Source organism: Larimichthys crocea, chromosome XVII, assembly GCF_000972845.2.
Source record: "Larimichthys crocea isolate SSNF chromosome XVII, L_crocea_2.0, whole genome shotgun sequence".
Taxonomy (NCBI): domain Eukaryota; kingdom Metazoa; phylum Chordata; class Actinopteri; family Sciaenidae; genus Larimichthys; species Larimichthys crocea.
The window spans coordinates 658893-675130 of record NC_040027.1 but is presented as its reverse complement, the minus strand read 5'-3'; the positions used below and the strand labels follow the sequence as shown (position 1 = coordinate 675130).

The following is a 16238-nucleotide window of genomic DNA, read 5'->3' as shown; positions in this document are numbered from 1 at the left end:
GCATGCATGAGTTGAAAAATGCAAATTGCATTGTTCATACCAGTAATGACAAGCTATATGCTTAGTGTATGACAAAGTGTGGACCTTTTTTATGTATTTATTTTTTTGAATTCCCTTTTATTGGCATGCTATCCGAGCCTTGTTTTGTTGGTTTGATTCAGAGGAGGGGCAATAATTCAATTCAGTTTTAGTAGAAAACAACCATGAAATCCTTCTGATAGACACGAATGATGGTACAAATCATGTTGTTGTACTTGATGAGTCATTGTTTCTCGTAAAGCCATACAGGGAGGCACATTAGATTTTATGATTGACTTATTACAGTGGACTCTAGCCTCTTTTTACTGCTCTACATTTAACATGATTGGCTTGATAACAACTTGCCACCCTTTGAAGCTCGCAAAGCACCACCTCCAGTACCATGAATGATGCTCTTGACTGTAAAAATCTTTAACTCCCAGCCAGCTGTAATAATAATAAAAAAAACTCTATACAGGTTATATTTGTTGGTACATTTTAGGTCTGCAAATGAAAGAGTCACACTAAACTGGAGCCTGTAGTTGAAGTTTAAATAATGTTGTTACCTAAATGCCCAATAACATGGATACTGTATGTGTTGTATTGAGTATGCAGTGGTAGGTCAGGGGATCAAGGCTGTTTTCTTTTACTCCTGCATGACTTTATTAGTGTGTTGATCTGTGCTTCGCAACAATTTTTTGCTTCCCTTTACTCCTCTATTAACATAGTTTGTCTTAACAAGCCTGCTTCTGCTTGGGAAATGTCTTCTGTAATTTTTTTTTTGTTTGTTTTTGTTTCTTTTTTTCCCCACCCCATTCACTCCCCCCTATTCCCCCTACTCCGCCCACCCCCTCCCACCAATGTGGCCCTCGCCCCACAACCCCCCCTCAACCCACTTCCTCCTTCCTCTTCCTTCTCACCACTTCACAACCACCTGCCTCAACCCCCTTTTTGCTCTTTGCGTCAAGTCGCCTGAGCCCAAAGGAAGTGAGTCTCAGCCCACTCCAGTGACCAATAAGGAGACTCTGGGGTCGCACCTCACAGCTGAGCGGCTGGGGGGCTCTGTTCAGGTACTGCTGCTGCTGCTACTGCTGCTGCTCTGATGGCTAATGCATGAAGCCACATAGTTTTTGTATGTGTCTGCACCCCCCCTTCTCACACTGATTCCACGCTGCCTGCCTGTCAGGTGGTCTGTCTCGACTCTCTCTGTGTGTCTGGATCAGACTGTTTGAAACCCTGTGTGTGTATCAGTGCTTTGCCTGTTCTGTCTGCTTCATTCGCCTCATCTGCTGTAGGCTGCCCACAGGAAGGGCCATGCAAAGACGACATCCAACTGCAGCTGTCATGCAAACCTCATAAAATAAAGATTTTTGTTTTTCGGTTTCCTCGTCAGTGAAAGTAGAGCAATAAGACTTTAAATTTAAACCTTTTTGCAGTCTTATACATTTTTTGTTAAAAGGCCACTTGTATATCATTAGAAACCAGAGGCCTCTATAGTAAATGTTGCACAAATATGCCACCTACTGTTGGATAAAAGAATTACAGATGTTAACGTTTTCTTTTTTTTTGTTTTTTTTTTGTTTTTGTTTTTTTAACATTTTTCAACTCGGTCTTAAAACAGTACTCATATTCCCATGTGTACACAGAAACAGATTTTTACTAATGTTCAGATATTCTCACTCTAATGTGCTTCCAATCAAAGAGATTGGAAGAAAAGAAAATGAACGCCTCAGTCTGTTCAAACATGTTTTAAATAGTTTATCTAAAGCTGACTTAGTTAAATCAAATGTGCATCCTCCAGAGTTAGTCGTTTGAGTATAGGGAGTAGACACATTATCTTTGTAACTGCTGAAATATCATTTTAGCTTTAGTTGAACTTTGGAACGTGTATTTGCACAAACTGAGGACTGGATTTTGTCCTACGTCTCTAACATTGAAAGCACATTAGACAAGGAAGTCTGAAAGGCTGGTATGAACAAGAGGACTGATCGCATATAGAAACCTGTTTCAGTGTCCATATGGACTTCTGCTTCAAGATATACCAAAAAATGTGAACACATTGAACTGCTCTCCTTATCTGAGAGGGCAAATAAACCGAGATAATCAAAGTTACATATTTTTATGTGAATGTTCATCTGCACCCTGCAACCAATGGCTCGATGTGTACGTGTGTGTGAGCAGTCTGGTGTCCTTTTTGTACCCGTGCAGGTGATGAGCTCAACGAATGGTGAGCTGAACACTGATGATCCCACAGCCGGACACTCCAACGCTCCCATCACCGCTCCCACCGAGGTTGAAGTGGCTGACGAAACCAAGTACGAAACAACTGTCCAGATGCATAGAAGTGCTGTTAGCAGAAGGGTTGGGATTTAATGGTATTTTAATAAGTCTGAATCAAATATTAATCCTGAAGCAAATTAAATCTCTTCAGGTTTAGCTTTTGTTATTTGCTAATACAAATAACTTTCAACCAGTTAAAGCCGATGCTGGCTAAAAGCTTTTTTAAATATGATAACGTAACTCTATCTTATCTCTCCTTTGAAGTCTTTGTCATACACGTGTACTTGTAAAAAGCAGATTAGAATCCTTGTTGACGGTTTTCAAGGCCAAGATATAATAGATAATACACATCCTCCAGGAAACAATCAGGTTCTCTAATCTGTAACCTCAGTTACAGAAACCAACTTTCTTGTTTATGCGACATTTAAATAATCGGCTTACTGTGTTCAAGCAAACTGCGTTCTTCTGATTCGCTTTTTGTTAACGAGGAAACAAATCTGCATCATGCTGAGAACCAGATTCAAAATTAAACCAGCTGTTGAAACCCAACCCCAACAAACAGCGTTTTAAAGGTCCAGTGTGTCAGATTTTAGGGGGCTGTATTTACAGAACATGGCAGAAATGGAATATAATATTCATAACTATGTTTTCATTAGTGTATAACCACTTGAAAATGAGAATAGTTTTTTGTTACAGCAGAATGAGGCTTTTATATCTACAGATGCCGCACGTCTTTTCCAAGTCTGCCATGTTTCTACAGTACCCCATAATGGACAGAATAAACACTGGCTCTAAATATGGCCTTAAGCTTTTTGTGTTTTGTAGCCCATTATGGGTTAAAAAGGGGAAGGAGAGATGAGCATGTTGCATTCGGCAACTACACCACTGGATGCCACTAAATCTACACACTGGTCCCATCAGCGCTGTAGTGACATATTAATATCTCAGTTGTATAGCTGTGTGTTTTGAACGTCGTTTTCCTTAAATGTAAATGTTGTGTGTGTTTCTGCAGGTGCTGTTGTTTCTTCAAAAGGAGAAAGAGGAAAGCCCTCCAGAGGCACAAGTGAACGAAGAGGAAGGAGAGAACTTGAAACATTGTGGTCACTGTCAAGTTTTAAATGGAAGCAACTACACAGACCCCCTGTCCCTTATCTCTTTCCAGCTTCCCCCTCACCTCTTTATCCCCCCTCACCTTATTTTCCTTGTCACTCTGTACCCACCCCCCTCGCGCTCTCTCTTTCTCGTTCTCAGTGCTCCCCCGGCTACTGGCGAGTTAAAGGAATGTTGCAGTCCTACTGACTCCACAACAGACTTTTGATTCCTTTACCGCCGAAAAATAAACGTACCTGCATTACAACGGGGGGCTTGAGAAAAAGTAAAAAAGCTGTAACAATGAAACTCGAATACCGTGGCGTGAATATGAAAAAATACTGTTTGAAACAGTTGTTGTATTCTAGATTCCATAAAGAACGCATATTGTTCCAACAGTCAGCTGTTGATCGGGGGAACCGTTCGAGTGAAAGAAATCTGCTCATTAGGAAATTGTTTTATTTTTTTCTTTTCTTTCTTTTCTTCCTTTGGTGTGTGTTTTGGGATCAAGGTAAAGAGGAAAAGGTGAACTATGCTGATGTTAAATCTGAGAGACACAGGAAGCATTTCATCTATAAAAACAGAATTTGGAGGATTTTTATGTTTTTTGTTTTTTTTTTCTTCTTTTTTTTGTAATTGAATCCTCAGTTTTTGAAGTCAAATCCCTGCATTGAAAACTTCTTTTTATGTTGTAGTGTTCTGGAGTTCAGTTCTTTTCCTCACTCTGGCTTTCTTTTTGTCTGTCAACGTGGACTTTGTAGCACAGTCACTGGCCTCAGGTACTGTGGAAGATTGAGAGAAACAGATATTAAGCTCTCTTATTATTATTGCACTTTTGGAAAAAAAAATGAAAACAATTACAGTGGAAAACTTTAGGTTTGAAATTAACAATTAAGAAAACAACTTAATAAAGACTGATCTAGGAAGAGTACTTCACAACGCTTATATCTGAGTTATGGCCGAAAAATGTTGTCGATTTACATGGAGAAAAAAAAAGGATATGTCTTTTCGATTTTTATTTCTTACATCAGAATAATTTACCAGGAAATCATAGTTTGTGCCTTTCTAAGTAAAATGTTTAAAGCTCAAGTGAGTGTCCCGCAATGACATTTTATCTAATCTGTCCCAATTTCTCACTGGATTACTCTGTCTGTCTGTGTGTGTGTTGTTGTTGTGTGTGTGTGTGTGTGTGCTGGCAAATCTGGAGGTTTTTGTAAACCAATGTGTTTAATGACTGTGTGCACATCCCTCGCTCTCACTTATAAGCAGTATACATCCTTCTTTCATCCTCTGCTGTGACAATCAACACATCTGTACAGTAGTGTTGTTTGATTTGGAGAGAGATCAGGACTGTGTCGGTGTGTGCCGGAGTGTGTGTGTCTGTGTAAAAGAGAGAGAAACTTTGTGGTGCCAGCTCAAAGGAGACAACATCCCACATCTGTTTGAACCTTTGTTTCGTTTTGTCAGGAGGTCACAGAACAGACATGCAGTTTGATGAGGTTTGCTTATTTATAAGGTACATCATATCTCTGAAATTAATGGGCTGCTGTTTCTGAGCCTGAAAAGAAAGAAACCTTCTCAAATTTAGAGTGGACCAGATCGGAAAGAACTTTGCTCGCGCTGCTAGTTTCATGTCGGGCTGCAACTAATGATTATTTTCATTATTGATTAAAACACTTTATTTTTTCAGCTAATTAATTAAACATTTGGACGAGAAAACATAAGAAAACTGTGAAAAATGGCCAGTAAATCGCACATTTGAAAACCTGGAACCATCACATGGAACCGCATTTTTGCGCAAATGACTTAAATGATTTATCGATTATCAAAATAGTTGCAGATTAATTTTCTTTTAATTGACCCTTTGGCCAGTCATTGGAGCTCTAGTTTCATGCATCTCCTTGTTTTACTTCACGTGTCTTCTTTTTGTTTTCTGGCCAAAATAAGATGTATGTCTGGCTTGGTGCTCTGTTTGGGTGTGTGTGTCTGTGTCTGTGTGTCTGTGTGTTCAGCATTGTTTAAATCTCCCCTAAAGTTTCTAATTCATCTAGGATTTTAACTTTTATGGCCTTGAGTTGTTTAAAGGAGCACTCCAGCGATTTTGGGGGGACCTGCAAGAGACAGAGTTTTAAAAAAAGAATGGTAAAAATCAAAGTGGCAGGAGCCAATTCATCCCAGGTCAAACTCTAAAAACAATGGATCCTACATTTCCTATAATGCAGCTGGATTGTGTGTTTAATGCCCCTTTCTTTACACTCCACATGCCCAGTTTGTAAGGCAGGCTTTCGGTCAAAACTTTAAAGTTTACTTCATGTGTAAAATCAGTGGAGTGTCCCTTTAAAGACCCACATGAGCCCCCTCATCATCATGATTCACAGAGGTTTAACTTTAGAATTTAGATTACACAAGACTGACTGACTAGTATGTCACCAGTGTGTGGTGTGAGTGATGACCATGACCACCACAACATACATATATGTGTCATGACAAGAGAAGTTTCCCACGTGATGTTTACAAAAGGCAATATTGCAAATGTATAAATCCAGATGAATGCATTTAAAACAGATGTTTGACTTCAGAGATCATGTTGAGGTGCTAAATTATAGTCAGTTCAAAACGGCACCAATGGGATCAAAACAAAATCTATGAAATCTTTATGACATGTTGCTTGCATATAATCTGATCTTTTTTCTTTTTTTTTTGTTCCACAAAATTCATATTTTAGCTCGTCAGATGTCTGCAAAGAGATTAATATTTGTTTGGATTAAATTAGGTTCCGTGCTTGAATCACTCGCCCCGTGAAGAACAAAAAGAGGAACAGACTATTTGGTAACAGTATTGTAAACTCACGAGTTTTCAAAGTCATCCATAAACACTTGGTCTGCTTGATTATTCATATAGACTTCACCGGAGGCGTGTACATTGCAGTGCTGTATAACATCTCTAAAGACGGAACAGATCTCCAGATATTCCGAGGATGCCACAGGGCTCACCAGCGCGCATTTACGCGTGAAGTCGTCGGTGTGTGTTGAGTGCGGCTGATTGATCAGAAAAGCTATTGAAGCATTAAACGATTCCTCTGTAAGCTAAACCGGATCAGCTGATCAGCGGGGCGACCCGGCTTGGCATAATCCACTACACTGCGTTTATTATCTGATTTATCTTTTTTTTGGGGGCGGGGGGATTTTTTGGAGATGCTCAGACCAAGGTTGAACTGTGTTTTTTGCTCAACGTCTGTTAGTGTAATTATTTGCATTATGTATTTGTAAATATGACAACGACAGATCTCTAATTGTGAATAAAGGAAGTTTTATCACAGGAGTCAAAATCAATCATGGAGCAGTTTGTGCCTGCTGTGCGCTCTTTATCAGTCTGCAGGCGGTTATGTTACGCAGTGGGACATTTTCTAAACGACCTGTGCGCCTCTATGTGGTTCACCTATCTGCTGGTCTACCTGCACTCAGTGCTCGGCTTTCAAAGCACCTATGCAGGTGTGATGCTCCTGATTGGTCAAATAGCGGATGGAGTCTGTACACCTCTGGTTGGATATGAATCTGACAGAACAGCGGGCATCTGCGGCAAGAGAAAGACCTGGCATCTACTGGGTATGTATATGTGTATACATACTTATGTATGTATGTATGTATGTATGTATATCTATGTATATGTATATAGATGTATATGTACATCCTTTAAAATGTAATGTATGATTGGATTATTGATGCATTAACAGAATCTAAGTAGCCGGTTGAAGTGGGGCTAATTTTATATACTGTTAGTTTAATCTATAACAATGAGCCAAACTTTATTTGTTGATAATATAACTAGTGATCAAATACACAGAGTTAAAGGTCCAGTGTGTCAGATTAAGGGGGCTTTATATAATATAATAATGTGGCCAAAATGGAATATAATATGGATAACTATGTTTTTATTAGTGTATAATCAGAATAGAATAGAAAGAATAATAGTTTTGGTATAAGCCTTTTATATCTACAGACGTTGTGGGTCCTTTTCCACGGGGTTGGCCATGTTAAACCATGTTCCTGCAGTAGCCCAGAAGGGACAAACCAAATACTGGTTCACAGTTTTTGTGCATTTAGTGTCTATTGTGATTTCTCCTTTTATGCTTGGAAAAATATAGCAAACAGAGAGGGTTGCATCTACACCACCTGATGCCACAATAAATCCTATGTACTGCTCCAGTAATTTATTTCCCCTGAAAGTGGAGTGGAAGCTGCATAATTGTCACATTTAATCAGAGAGTAGTTTCTTTTTACCACTGGTATTATTACCTAATATTATTAGGATTATTACAGAAATATGACTAATGTCCCTGCAAAAATGTTTGTGACCTATTAAAAAAAAACAAAAAAACATGATAAACTATAGTGACTTGAATCATTGCATTCATGAAAAATTTGATTTCTTTTTGTGAAGTTTTAGATGTTTTTATTTTTCTCAGGTTTAGTGCAAGAATTGGCATAATTTCATAATAACTACTTGTATTCTGTTGCTTAATTTATAACAGGAATTATATATTATGGTACACCTTGCCTGTAATGTAGATAATAGTTCAAATTAGCGGAGTGATATGAGGTAAAACAATGAATCAGTGTTCAGTTGCAAGTTACACAGAGGAAATTTATAGTTACACTCATTAGTTCGCTCTGTGCTGTCCAGGCACTGTGTGCGTCCTGGTGTCTTTCTCCTTCATCTTCAACCCCTGCCTGGCCTGTGAGGACAGCACCGCTCAGTGGGCTCAGCTCGTGTACTTCTCCCCCTTCATCGTCCTCTTCCAGTTCGGCTGGGCCGCCGCTCAGATCTCGCACCTGTCCCTGATCCCGGAGCTAGTGTCCCGCGAGAGCGACAAGGTGGAGCTCACTGCGTACAGGTGAGACGACGTCATCACGTCAAGTCCAGGCCGGAAAGGGCCACTTTGTTTTACGCTACTTAAGTTTCAAAATGGACAAATCCGCCTACTAATGTTTCCTAATGAAAAGACTCACCCATAACGACACTTATTTAGTTTTTACCGATTTATGGGACGGTACAAGATGTTTACGAAATGTGGGAGCATTTCTTGGCTGGGACCGGTAACCTCCCGGAGTCTCTGCTGGTTGCCTGGCAACAGCAAAGGACTGTTTTCAAAACATGGGACTAAAACCTTAAAGCGATATATTTTATTTAAACGTATTATAGGGACTTTAACTGGCTATGAAACACTCTCAATTTAATTCACAAACACAATCATCAACTTAAAAAATTCCACTTGTTTAAAAATGGTGATTCCTCTGTAAATGAAGCACATAAAACAGTGAAATACTGATTTTGTAAACCAGGCACCATTACAAAATAAAAGTTCCTTATAGCTGCTTTAAATTACGGCAATTATGCTGATTTTACTCAACATCATTAAATAAAATATAATTTTGCTTTATATTAGCTAAGATCATCTAAAAAACTGGACATCCTGTAGGTTAACATGTTTTACAGTCCATCTAAAAAACTGGACATCCTGTAGGTTAACATGTTTTACAGTCCATAAAAACAGTGAATTATCATTTTTACACGTTGGTTTTTATGATAATTAAACCAGCGAGATGTGCTGGAAGCTGAGTTTTATTAAAGTTTTTTAAAAAGGACAGAGGCAGTTGTTTTCCTCTGTTTCCAGCCTTCCTGCTAAGCTAACACTGTAGATCTATGTCTCTGTTGTTTTCCATTAACATTAAAGTTAGTATCTACAGACAAAAAGAGACATTAAGACGTAATATATTGGTGCAGTCAAGCGATATATTTAGTGCTGCAACTATCATCAGATAATCTGCAGATTATTTTCATTATTATTCGTTTATTATTAGAGAGGAGAATTCTTCCTTTATTGTAGCTCTCTCTCTAGTGTTTGCAGTGCTTGTGTAAACATCTTGCAGTGTTTTCTGCAGATGTCTGTCAGTGACAGCTGTGTTTTCCTCTTTATGAGGAAACTGATGCAGAATTTCTGTCACAGTCACATATTTCCTTTCAGGAAGCAACGCTGGTGTGACTGTTTTCCAAAAACATCTCTACGTTCATCTCTGATCAGTTTACTGACAGTGGAACATGCTGTAACTTGCCATCATTATATTTTAATGAAAACCGTTCTCAGTCTGTCAGTTTGTGGGACAGTGAAAGCTGCAGCTTACAGTCAGCCTTTACCATTGGAAATAAACTTGTATTGTTAATTGTCAGCAAAATTGCTCTTTGTTAAAGTCATTGCATCTGACTGGAATATTTTACTTTGTCTGAGCCTGAAAACATGAACGATGGGTTCAGTTCTTCCATTGTTTATCTTCTTTTCTTCCATCAATCTTCCTTCCCGGTCACTCCTTTTTCCTGTATGCAACCACAGCATCATTCCCATCCTTAAAAAATGTTAGAACTTCCTCTAATCTCCTCTTCCTCTTCCACTGTCCAAACTATAAGAGCAGAACTGACGAAACTAGTTGTCACATCAGGTTCATGTCATAGGAGATAGACTGAAGTAAAACAACAGGACGGAAATAGCAATTTCTAGAGAAAAGAGAAGTCGCATCATGTCATGTTATCCAGAACAGCTCAAATACGTTTGTGAATACTGAAACAAGAACAAGATCATCTGTGTCTCATGTTATCACCCCTTTAAAGCTGTAACAACCTGTTTCCTTGTGTAGGTATGCCTTCGGTGTGGTGGCCAACATCACAGTGTACACTGTGGCCTGGCTGCTCTTTCACTTCCAGGCTCAACACGGTGTGGACCCCTCCATCACAGACAACCTGGGCCCTGTGGACATCCCTCTGTTCAGGGTAAGAAGCGAAGATACCAGAGAAATGTATACATTTCTGCAAAATCACTACTTTCAGCTGAGCTCTCTTTCTGTGCATAGACACTGGCCCTCATTATAGTGGGTACTGGCGCTGTATTCTCCCTGATATTCCATGTCGGCACAAAAGAGGATGCGTCTGCTTCAGGGAAGGGCGATCAGCTGATCACACCTTCCCCCTCACAGGAAGCATTGCCTCGTCCTGTATTTCAGTGGAAGCATTGGCTGAAGGAGCCCTCTTTCTACCAGGTGACTAATACATCTATGTTGGGTAACTTTATGCTGATTCAGGAAGGTTCTCTTCCTTTTTTTTCTCATAGGGAACTGCAACTCAGATTTTGAATATATTTTTCCTGTCATACCTGACAACCACAGAGTAGAGACCTGCTTGAGTTATCCACAGTGAATCTGATTAATACAAAAGTTTTGTTTGGGTAGTTTTAGAGCTCTTGTAAATAAAGAAAAAAAAGTTTATATTTCTCAATCACGAGACACAAAAAAGTGTCATTTTATTGTATTGATATTGGCATCTAAAAATTTCAAATAATATCTATTATGTGTATTTTTGTTTACTAAAATCTACAAAAACCCTGAACTGGTCATTTTAATCTCTTCTCTTTGCATAATTTTGTAACAGGTGGCTTTCCTATACATGTGCACCAGACTAATAGTCAACTTATCTCAGACCTACATCTCAGTTTATCTCACCAACTCACTGATGTTACCAAAGGTAAGGCCTTACAGTGAGTATTCATACAGTGTGTTGTGTAACTCATTATACATGTTAGTGAAATGTCTGTGTTGAAATTTAAATACAAATGTCCCTTCTCTCTCCTCAGAACTTCATTGCCATCATACCTCTGGTGATGTATGTCAGCGGCTTTGTTTGCTCTCTGGCTATGTAACCAGTCAGTAAGCTCATAGGAATAAGTGTGAGTCTTTACAGTGTAATAAGACACACACATACATGTTTTATCAACTGTGTTATGGATTCATGTTTGTTACATGATAACTAAATTAGTGATTTAAATGTAAAGTTGTATCAAAATGAAATGTTTTTGTCTGTTGTCAGCTTACGTATTTGATTGGCCTGTTGATGGTGTTTGGCTTTGCCACTTGGGTGTTTGTGGACAAGAACATGGGAGGTCAGGTCATCTATGGAGCAGCCGTGTTCCTGGGAGCCGGTTCAGCTACAATCCTGGTCATGTCTTTGTCCATGACAGCCACACTCATCGGGGAGCAGACGGTAGGTACAACAGTTCACAATTTTGTAAGGGAGTTGTTGCATGGAGGAATTAAAAGGATGAGGCTGGCCATATTCTGTATTTGTCTTGTTATCAACAAATCCCATAAAAAACAACAACATTGCATCTTATCAACAAGTATTATCTGTGTGTCCAAAGGTTGATGAACTCTAATGTTGTCCAATCCTAATATAAATGACCCACCCTGTTGCGCTTGGTAACATGTTTCTCCATAACAGTTGCGCACACTGTAGTTTATTGTCATTCTTACACACACCTTCCTGTTTTAAATATACACTAGAGCACAAAATGTGTATTTATCCACAACTGAAAATATTCCCCACAAATGCATGATTTACTTTTGAAATTAATAAGCCTTTAAAAAAAAATAAAACTGTACATTTGTGACCTGTTTTGAAAGATTTACATCTTCAGTAGAAAGAAATGGGCTCATGACTAAGATCAGACTAAGATACTGTCAGTTTGGGTCTTTTCATGGGGTTTGTTGACAAAAAGAAAATATAGAATGATGCCAGTTTTATCCTTTATGTTTGTAAATTGTTATAATTGATAATCAGTCTGCTGAACAGTGGAGCACTATGGCTGGGTTGACAGTTACAGCAGTTTTCTAGTATGCAAACTCTCATTTTTAAAAATGTATGTTTCACTTTTAAGTGAAACACAGTTTAAGGAAAATAAGATTGAGAAACTCATCACAAGGCAGAATCTTGTAGAAAATGTCATTGGAATCAGTCTTCCAGTCACAGGAGAGTTAACTGAAGATCTACAGTGTTAAATATATTTGTGTTGGTCCAAATCAGTCAGTTTGTTCTTGGGCCTGGATTACAGCCATGTCAGAAGATGCTTTGGGAAAAGCTGTGCAGCTAAAGGGAGGTTTGTAGTGGTGTATTTGTATCACAGCACATTTTACTGCTGTCACGTCTCTTCTCTGTCTTTCTTCGCTCACACTGTCTGAAAACAGATGAATGAACACTCTGGATAAATGCTCACAGAGAGTCTATTGTGTGTCTTTTTTCAGAGGAAACAAATGATCAAAATAGGTTTCATTCTTTGGTGCTTTGCTGCAGTGATTGTAGTAATCATTGATGTCTCTCTTGTTATGCAGCAAAGTGGAGCCTTTGTTTATGGATCGATGAGCTTCACAGACAAAGTGGCTAATGGCCTGGGGGTCATCCTCATCCAGAGTATCAGACCATGCAGGTTAGTCTGAGTGGCTCTTAAGTAGTCGTTTTCACATTTGAAACATTCAAATGAAAGTTTGGAGGAAGCTGTCAGAAAGGATGTTGACATTTTCCACAGAAGGGCAAATGAAAACTGACAATGTTTTGTGATTGATATGATTTTTGTTCTGCCTGGCCAGAATGCAAGGCAATTCTCAACAACGAGCAGTAGTTTCCAACTTTTTTTGCTTGTGACTCTTTAATATGAAGCAGTATCTTCTTGTGACCCCTCGTCACAGGTTGCATATCTAACCACATCATTGTACTGGGTGACATGTTCCTTAATTATGAATACTGTTTTTTTTTTCTTGAACACCTTCTTGCTGCCTTAAACACTCAACAGAACATCAAGTCTGTATTAATCCACAACTGAAAATAGTCCCCAACAGATGTACTATTTACTCCTGCTTGAGTAATATTTCCAACAAACCACAGTGCCCAGCTATTTTAGGAGATTACTTTGAGACTTTTAATAAAAAATAAACAATATACACTGTTGCCCATAAAGTAGGAATACAGTATTTTTACCTCTTCCCATGAAGTGATTGTGACCATGCGATTTATTCTTCAGAGATAAAGTGCATCTCCTCAAAACTTTACTGATCCATCTCTTCCAAACATATCACACTGAAAATTAAACCACAACCTGATGTGTATAAATGGGAATAAAAAGAGGAATGTGTCTTAAAACAAAATTATTCCAACTTTATGGGCGACAGTGTATATGACGTATATTTGAAGAAGTGGCATGGTGGTGAGCACTGTCACCTCTCAGCAAGAAGGTTCCTGGTACTTTGCATGTTCTCCCCATTTCTTTGTGGGTTCTCTGTGGGTACTCTGGCTTCCTCACACAGTCCAAAGACATTCACCTAATTGTTGACTTTGAGTGTGTGATCAAAACTGCCCACTTGCCCAGGGTGCACCCCACCTCTCACCCCAGCTAAAGCTCCCCACAACCCTGGTAAGGATAAGCGATGGATGGATATTTTTAAACATGTACACCTTCAGTAGGAATGAATGGACTTTGCTACAGACAGGTTAGGGAAGTTTGAAAGTACTGAGAGAGATGGTTGGTTTTGGTTTTTTCATGCACTTTCCTGTCAGTAAAAAACAAACAGAATAACACCTTATTATCGTTTCACTTTTGGCTATGTGTGAACTGAATCAAGGATTTTTCTGACTTTCTTCTGGCTGTGTTGCACACAGTTGACCTTTAACTTCTCAGACCACAACTTTGCTCCTTTTTGTCACTGTTCAACAAAAGCCACCCCCCTTTTCTTTTCTTCTCTCTTCAACAGCACAGATGCCTGCTGCCCAGACTGTGTTTGGTTTTATCGTGACGTCATGGTGACAGTAACCGGGGGCGTGGCCGTGGCTGCAGCACTTTGCCTGTTCACAATTTTAATCTGGCCAATCCGGATACGGAGAAATTAGGGTTCAGAATATACACACTCTACACTACATTCATTGTCTGTGCCTGTGCACACACACATGGAAAAAAACACTCATGCAGAGATTCTATAACCTTTTCTGTTTAAATCCAGTGTCACTATTTCAGATAGACAGACAGCACAATCGACTTTTGTTACAAGACAAGAGAAATAGTGCAGAGGGTAAAGCCACGCTACCACCTAGTGTATGAATTTGTAACTAAAACTGAGAATTACAGTAAAAGATCCACATGACAGGTGAAGTTTGTGACCAGAAGATCTTTAATTGGGTTCAGATGTCTAGATCAAATGTAGAAATTGAAATCACAATCACACAAGTATTTCATATAAATGTCTACAAGTTTAAATCGAGGTCAGCTCGTATTGCTTCAGATGTCACCCTTAACTCAGCACTTCTAGATCTACAGTACCATGACCTGGATGACTCACAGCCTTCACTGACATTTCACATAGATGTAAATGAGATGCATGTTTGTAATAAAATGTGATCCGACCTCCGCCTTGGCTTTTTACTGTGAATGAAGCCAAATGTTTTCGTTGACCGGGCAGTGATTGTGGCGCTGTTCCAAAGAAGTGAACTGGGTGAACTTGACTCCTCTTGTTAGAGTTATTGTGTGCATGACTCAGAGCATGACCGCTAATACCTTCCTGACCATTATTATTTGTACCACTTGCTTTGAACGTGCGTACAGTAGGAGAAAAATAACTAAGCATTTGGTTGGGAAATGAAAAATATATATTGTATGTGTATTGATTTCTTTATCATGTTAAATTCTTTTAACATTTAAAATCACTGAATGTTCTGTTTTTGTTGTCACTGTTTTTGTTTCTGTTCTTTAAAGAGAAAAACTGTCAAAGACATCAAAATCCAGAAAATAGATTTAAATTCTTCTTCTAATGCAAATTTAAAAACAAATGATTTGAGTCCTGTGTTCTTTACAGGGGACGTTGTGTTGCTTTAGTTATAGGCCAGAGTTTGTATTTCACGCTTTTACCTTTGTCCATCTGTCAAAGAAAACAGGTTTGTTTAGACAAAGACAATCCTTGTCGTTGAGTACCCGGTTATTTTGTCTCTTAAAGAAGGATGCCCTTCTGGAGGAACTATATTTATACACTGAAACAAACAAAAGACAATGAAACTTTGTTGTTGAATGGAGATGACAGAATAAATGCAAACTGTGTTATACTATCTGCACCAGTGTGAGATATTATATATTATATTTATCAAGTACATTAGCAAATATTTGAACATAAGGTGAAGTTTTTACTAAAAGAGAGATTTCTCTTCAAATCTTCACAGCTGACTGAAGATGAACGTGAACATACTCAACCTATTGTCTTATTTTTTAATCATTTAAAAAAAAGAAATGCATTATTGTACACCTACTGAGAAAATGTAAGGCCTTTTCCAGGCTTGAGTGATGAATCAGTGAACTTTGGCGAGTGTTAAGCATCAGCTCTATTGCTATTAAGAAGAATTTGTTAAAACTGACAAATACAAATATATACAGAGCATTTTAACAAAAGTTATCAACCCCAAACATTTAAAAAAACTATACACTTTGAACATGAAATGTATGTCTTATAGTTATGTCTTAACTGTATTGTCAGGTGGAAGACTATGATAATGATGGTGGTTATTATTTATTACTTTTGGTAATAATTTCTTTACTTTAATCAATGGTAAAGGAAGTATTCATCGGTAGTCTTTACTTTAAAAATACTCCATTACAAGTAAATCTCCTGTCTGGTTTCAGGGGCGGCAGTAGCTCAGTCCATACCATACTAGCTTGGCTTGGGAACCGGAGGGTGGCCGGCTCAAGTCCAGCATGGACCAAAAGTATGGAAGGTGGACTGCCAGTTCACCTCCTGGGCACTGCTGAGTACATTACATGTCTATGTGGTTATATGCCGGGGGTTAAAATGCATGTAAATAAAAAAATAATTAATGAAGTAGCTCTTAAAAGTCCTGCATTGAAAATGTTTCTTACATAAAAATGTGACTTTTCTACTATTATCTATAATATCATTAGATTATTATTACTCATGCATTAATGTAAAAGCAGGATGTCGCTG

General features: G+C 38.5%; 2 protein-coding genes across 9 annotated transcripts in view; both read left to right on the top strand.

The window, feature by feature from the left end:
- Positions 1 to 4476, top strand: part of csnk1g2b (casein kinase 1, gamma 2b) — a 31611-nt gene extending 27135 nt beyond the window's left edge. For 6 of the 8 annotated variants that reach the window (XM_010734464.3, XM_010734463.3, XM_027290147.1 and 3 more), the window contains exons 10-12: positions 987 to 1088; positions 2227 to 2333; positions 3311 to 4476. In XM_010734464.3, coding sequence (XP_010732766.1) covers positions 987 to 1088; positions 2227 to 2333; positions 3311 to 3365 — 264 coding nt within the window. In that variant the 3' untranslated portion in view covers positions 3366 to 4476. The remainder of the gene's footprint in view (positions 1 to 986; positions 1089 to 2226; positions 2334 to 3310) is intronic. The other 2 variants (XM_010734465.3, XM_019272373.2) reach the window with 1 other exon arrangement.
- A 2240-nt stretch (positions 4477 to 6716) lies between these two features.
- On the top strand, positions 6717 to 15327 carry mfsd12b (major facilitator superfamily domain containing 12b). Its single transcript, XM_027290145.1, is given in 9 exon segments — positions 6717 to 6992; positions 8071 to 8281; positions 10077 to 10209; positions 10290 to 10475; positions 10864 to 10956; positions 11066 to 11158; positions 11299 to 11472; positions 12597 to 12691; positions 14010 to 15327. Coding segments are annotated over 9 exon segments (1392 nt in total). The 5' UTR covers positions 6717 to 6721; the 3' UTR covers positions 14146 to 15327.
- Positions 15328 to 16238: the final 911 nt, after the last annotated feature.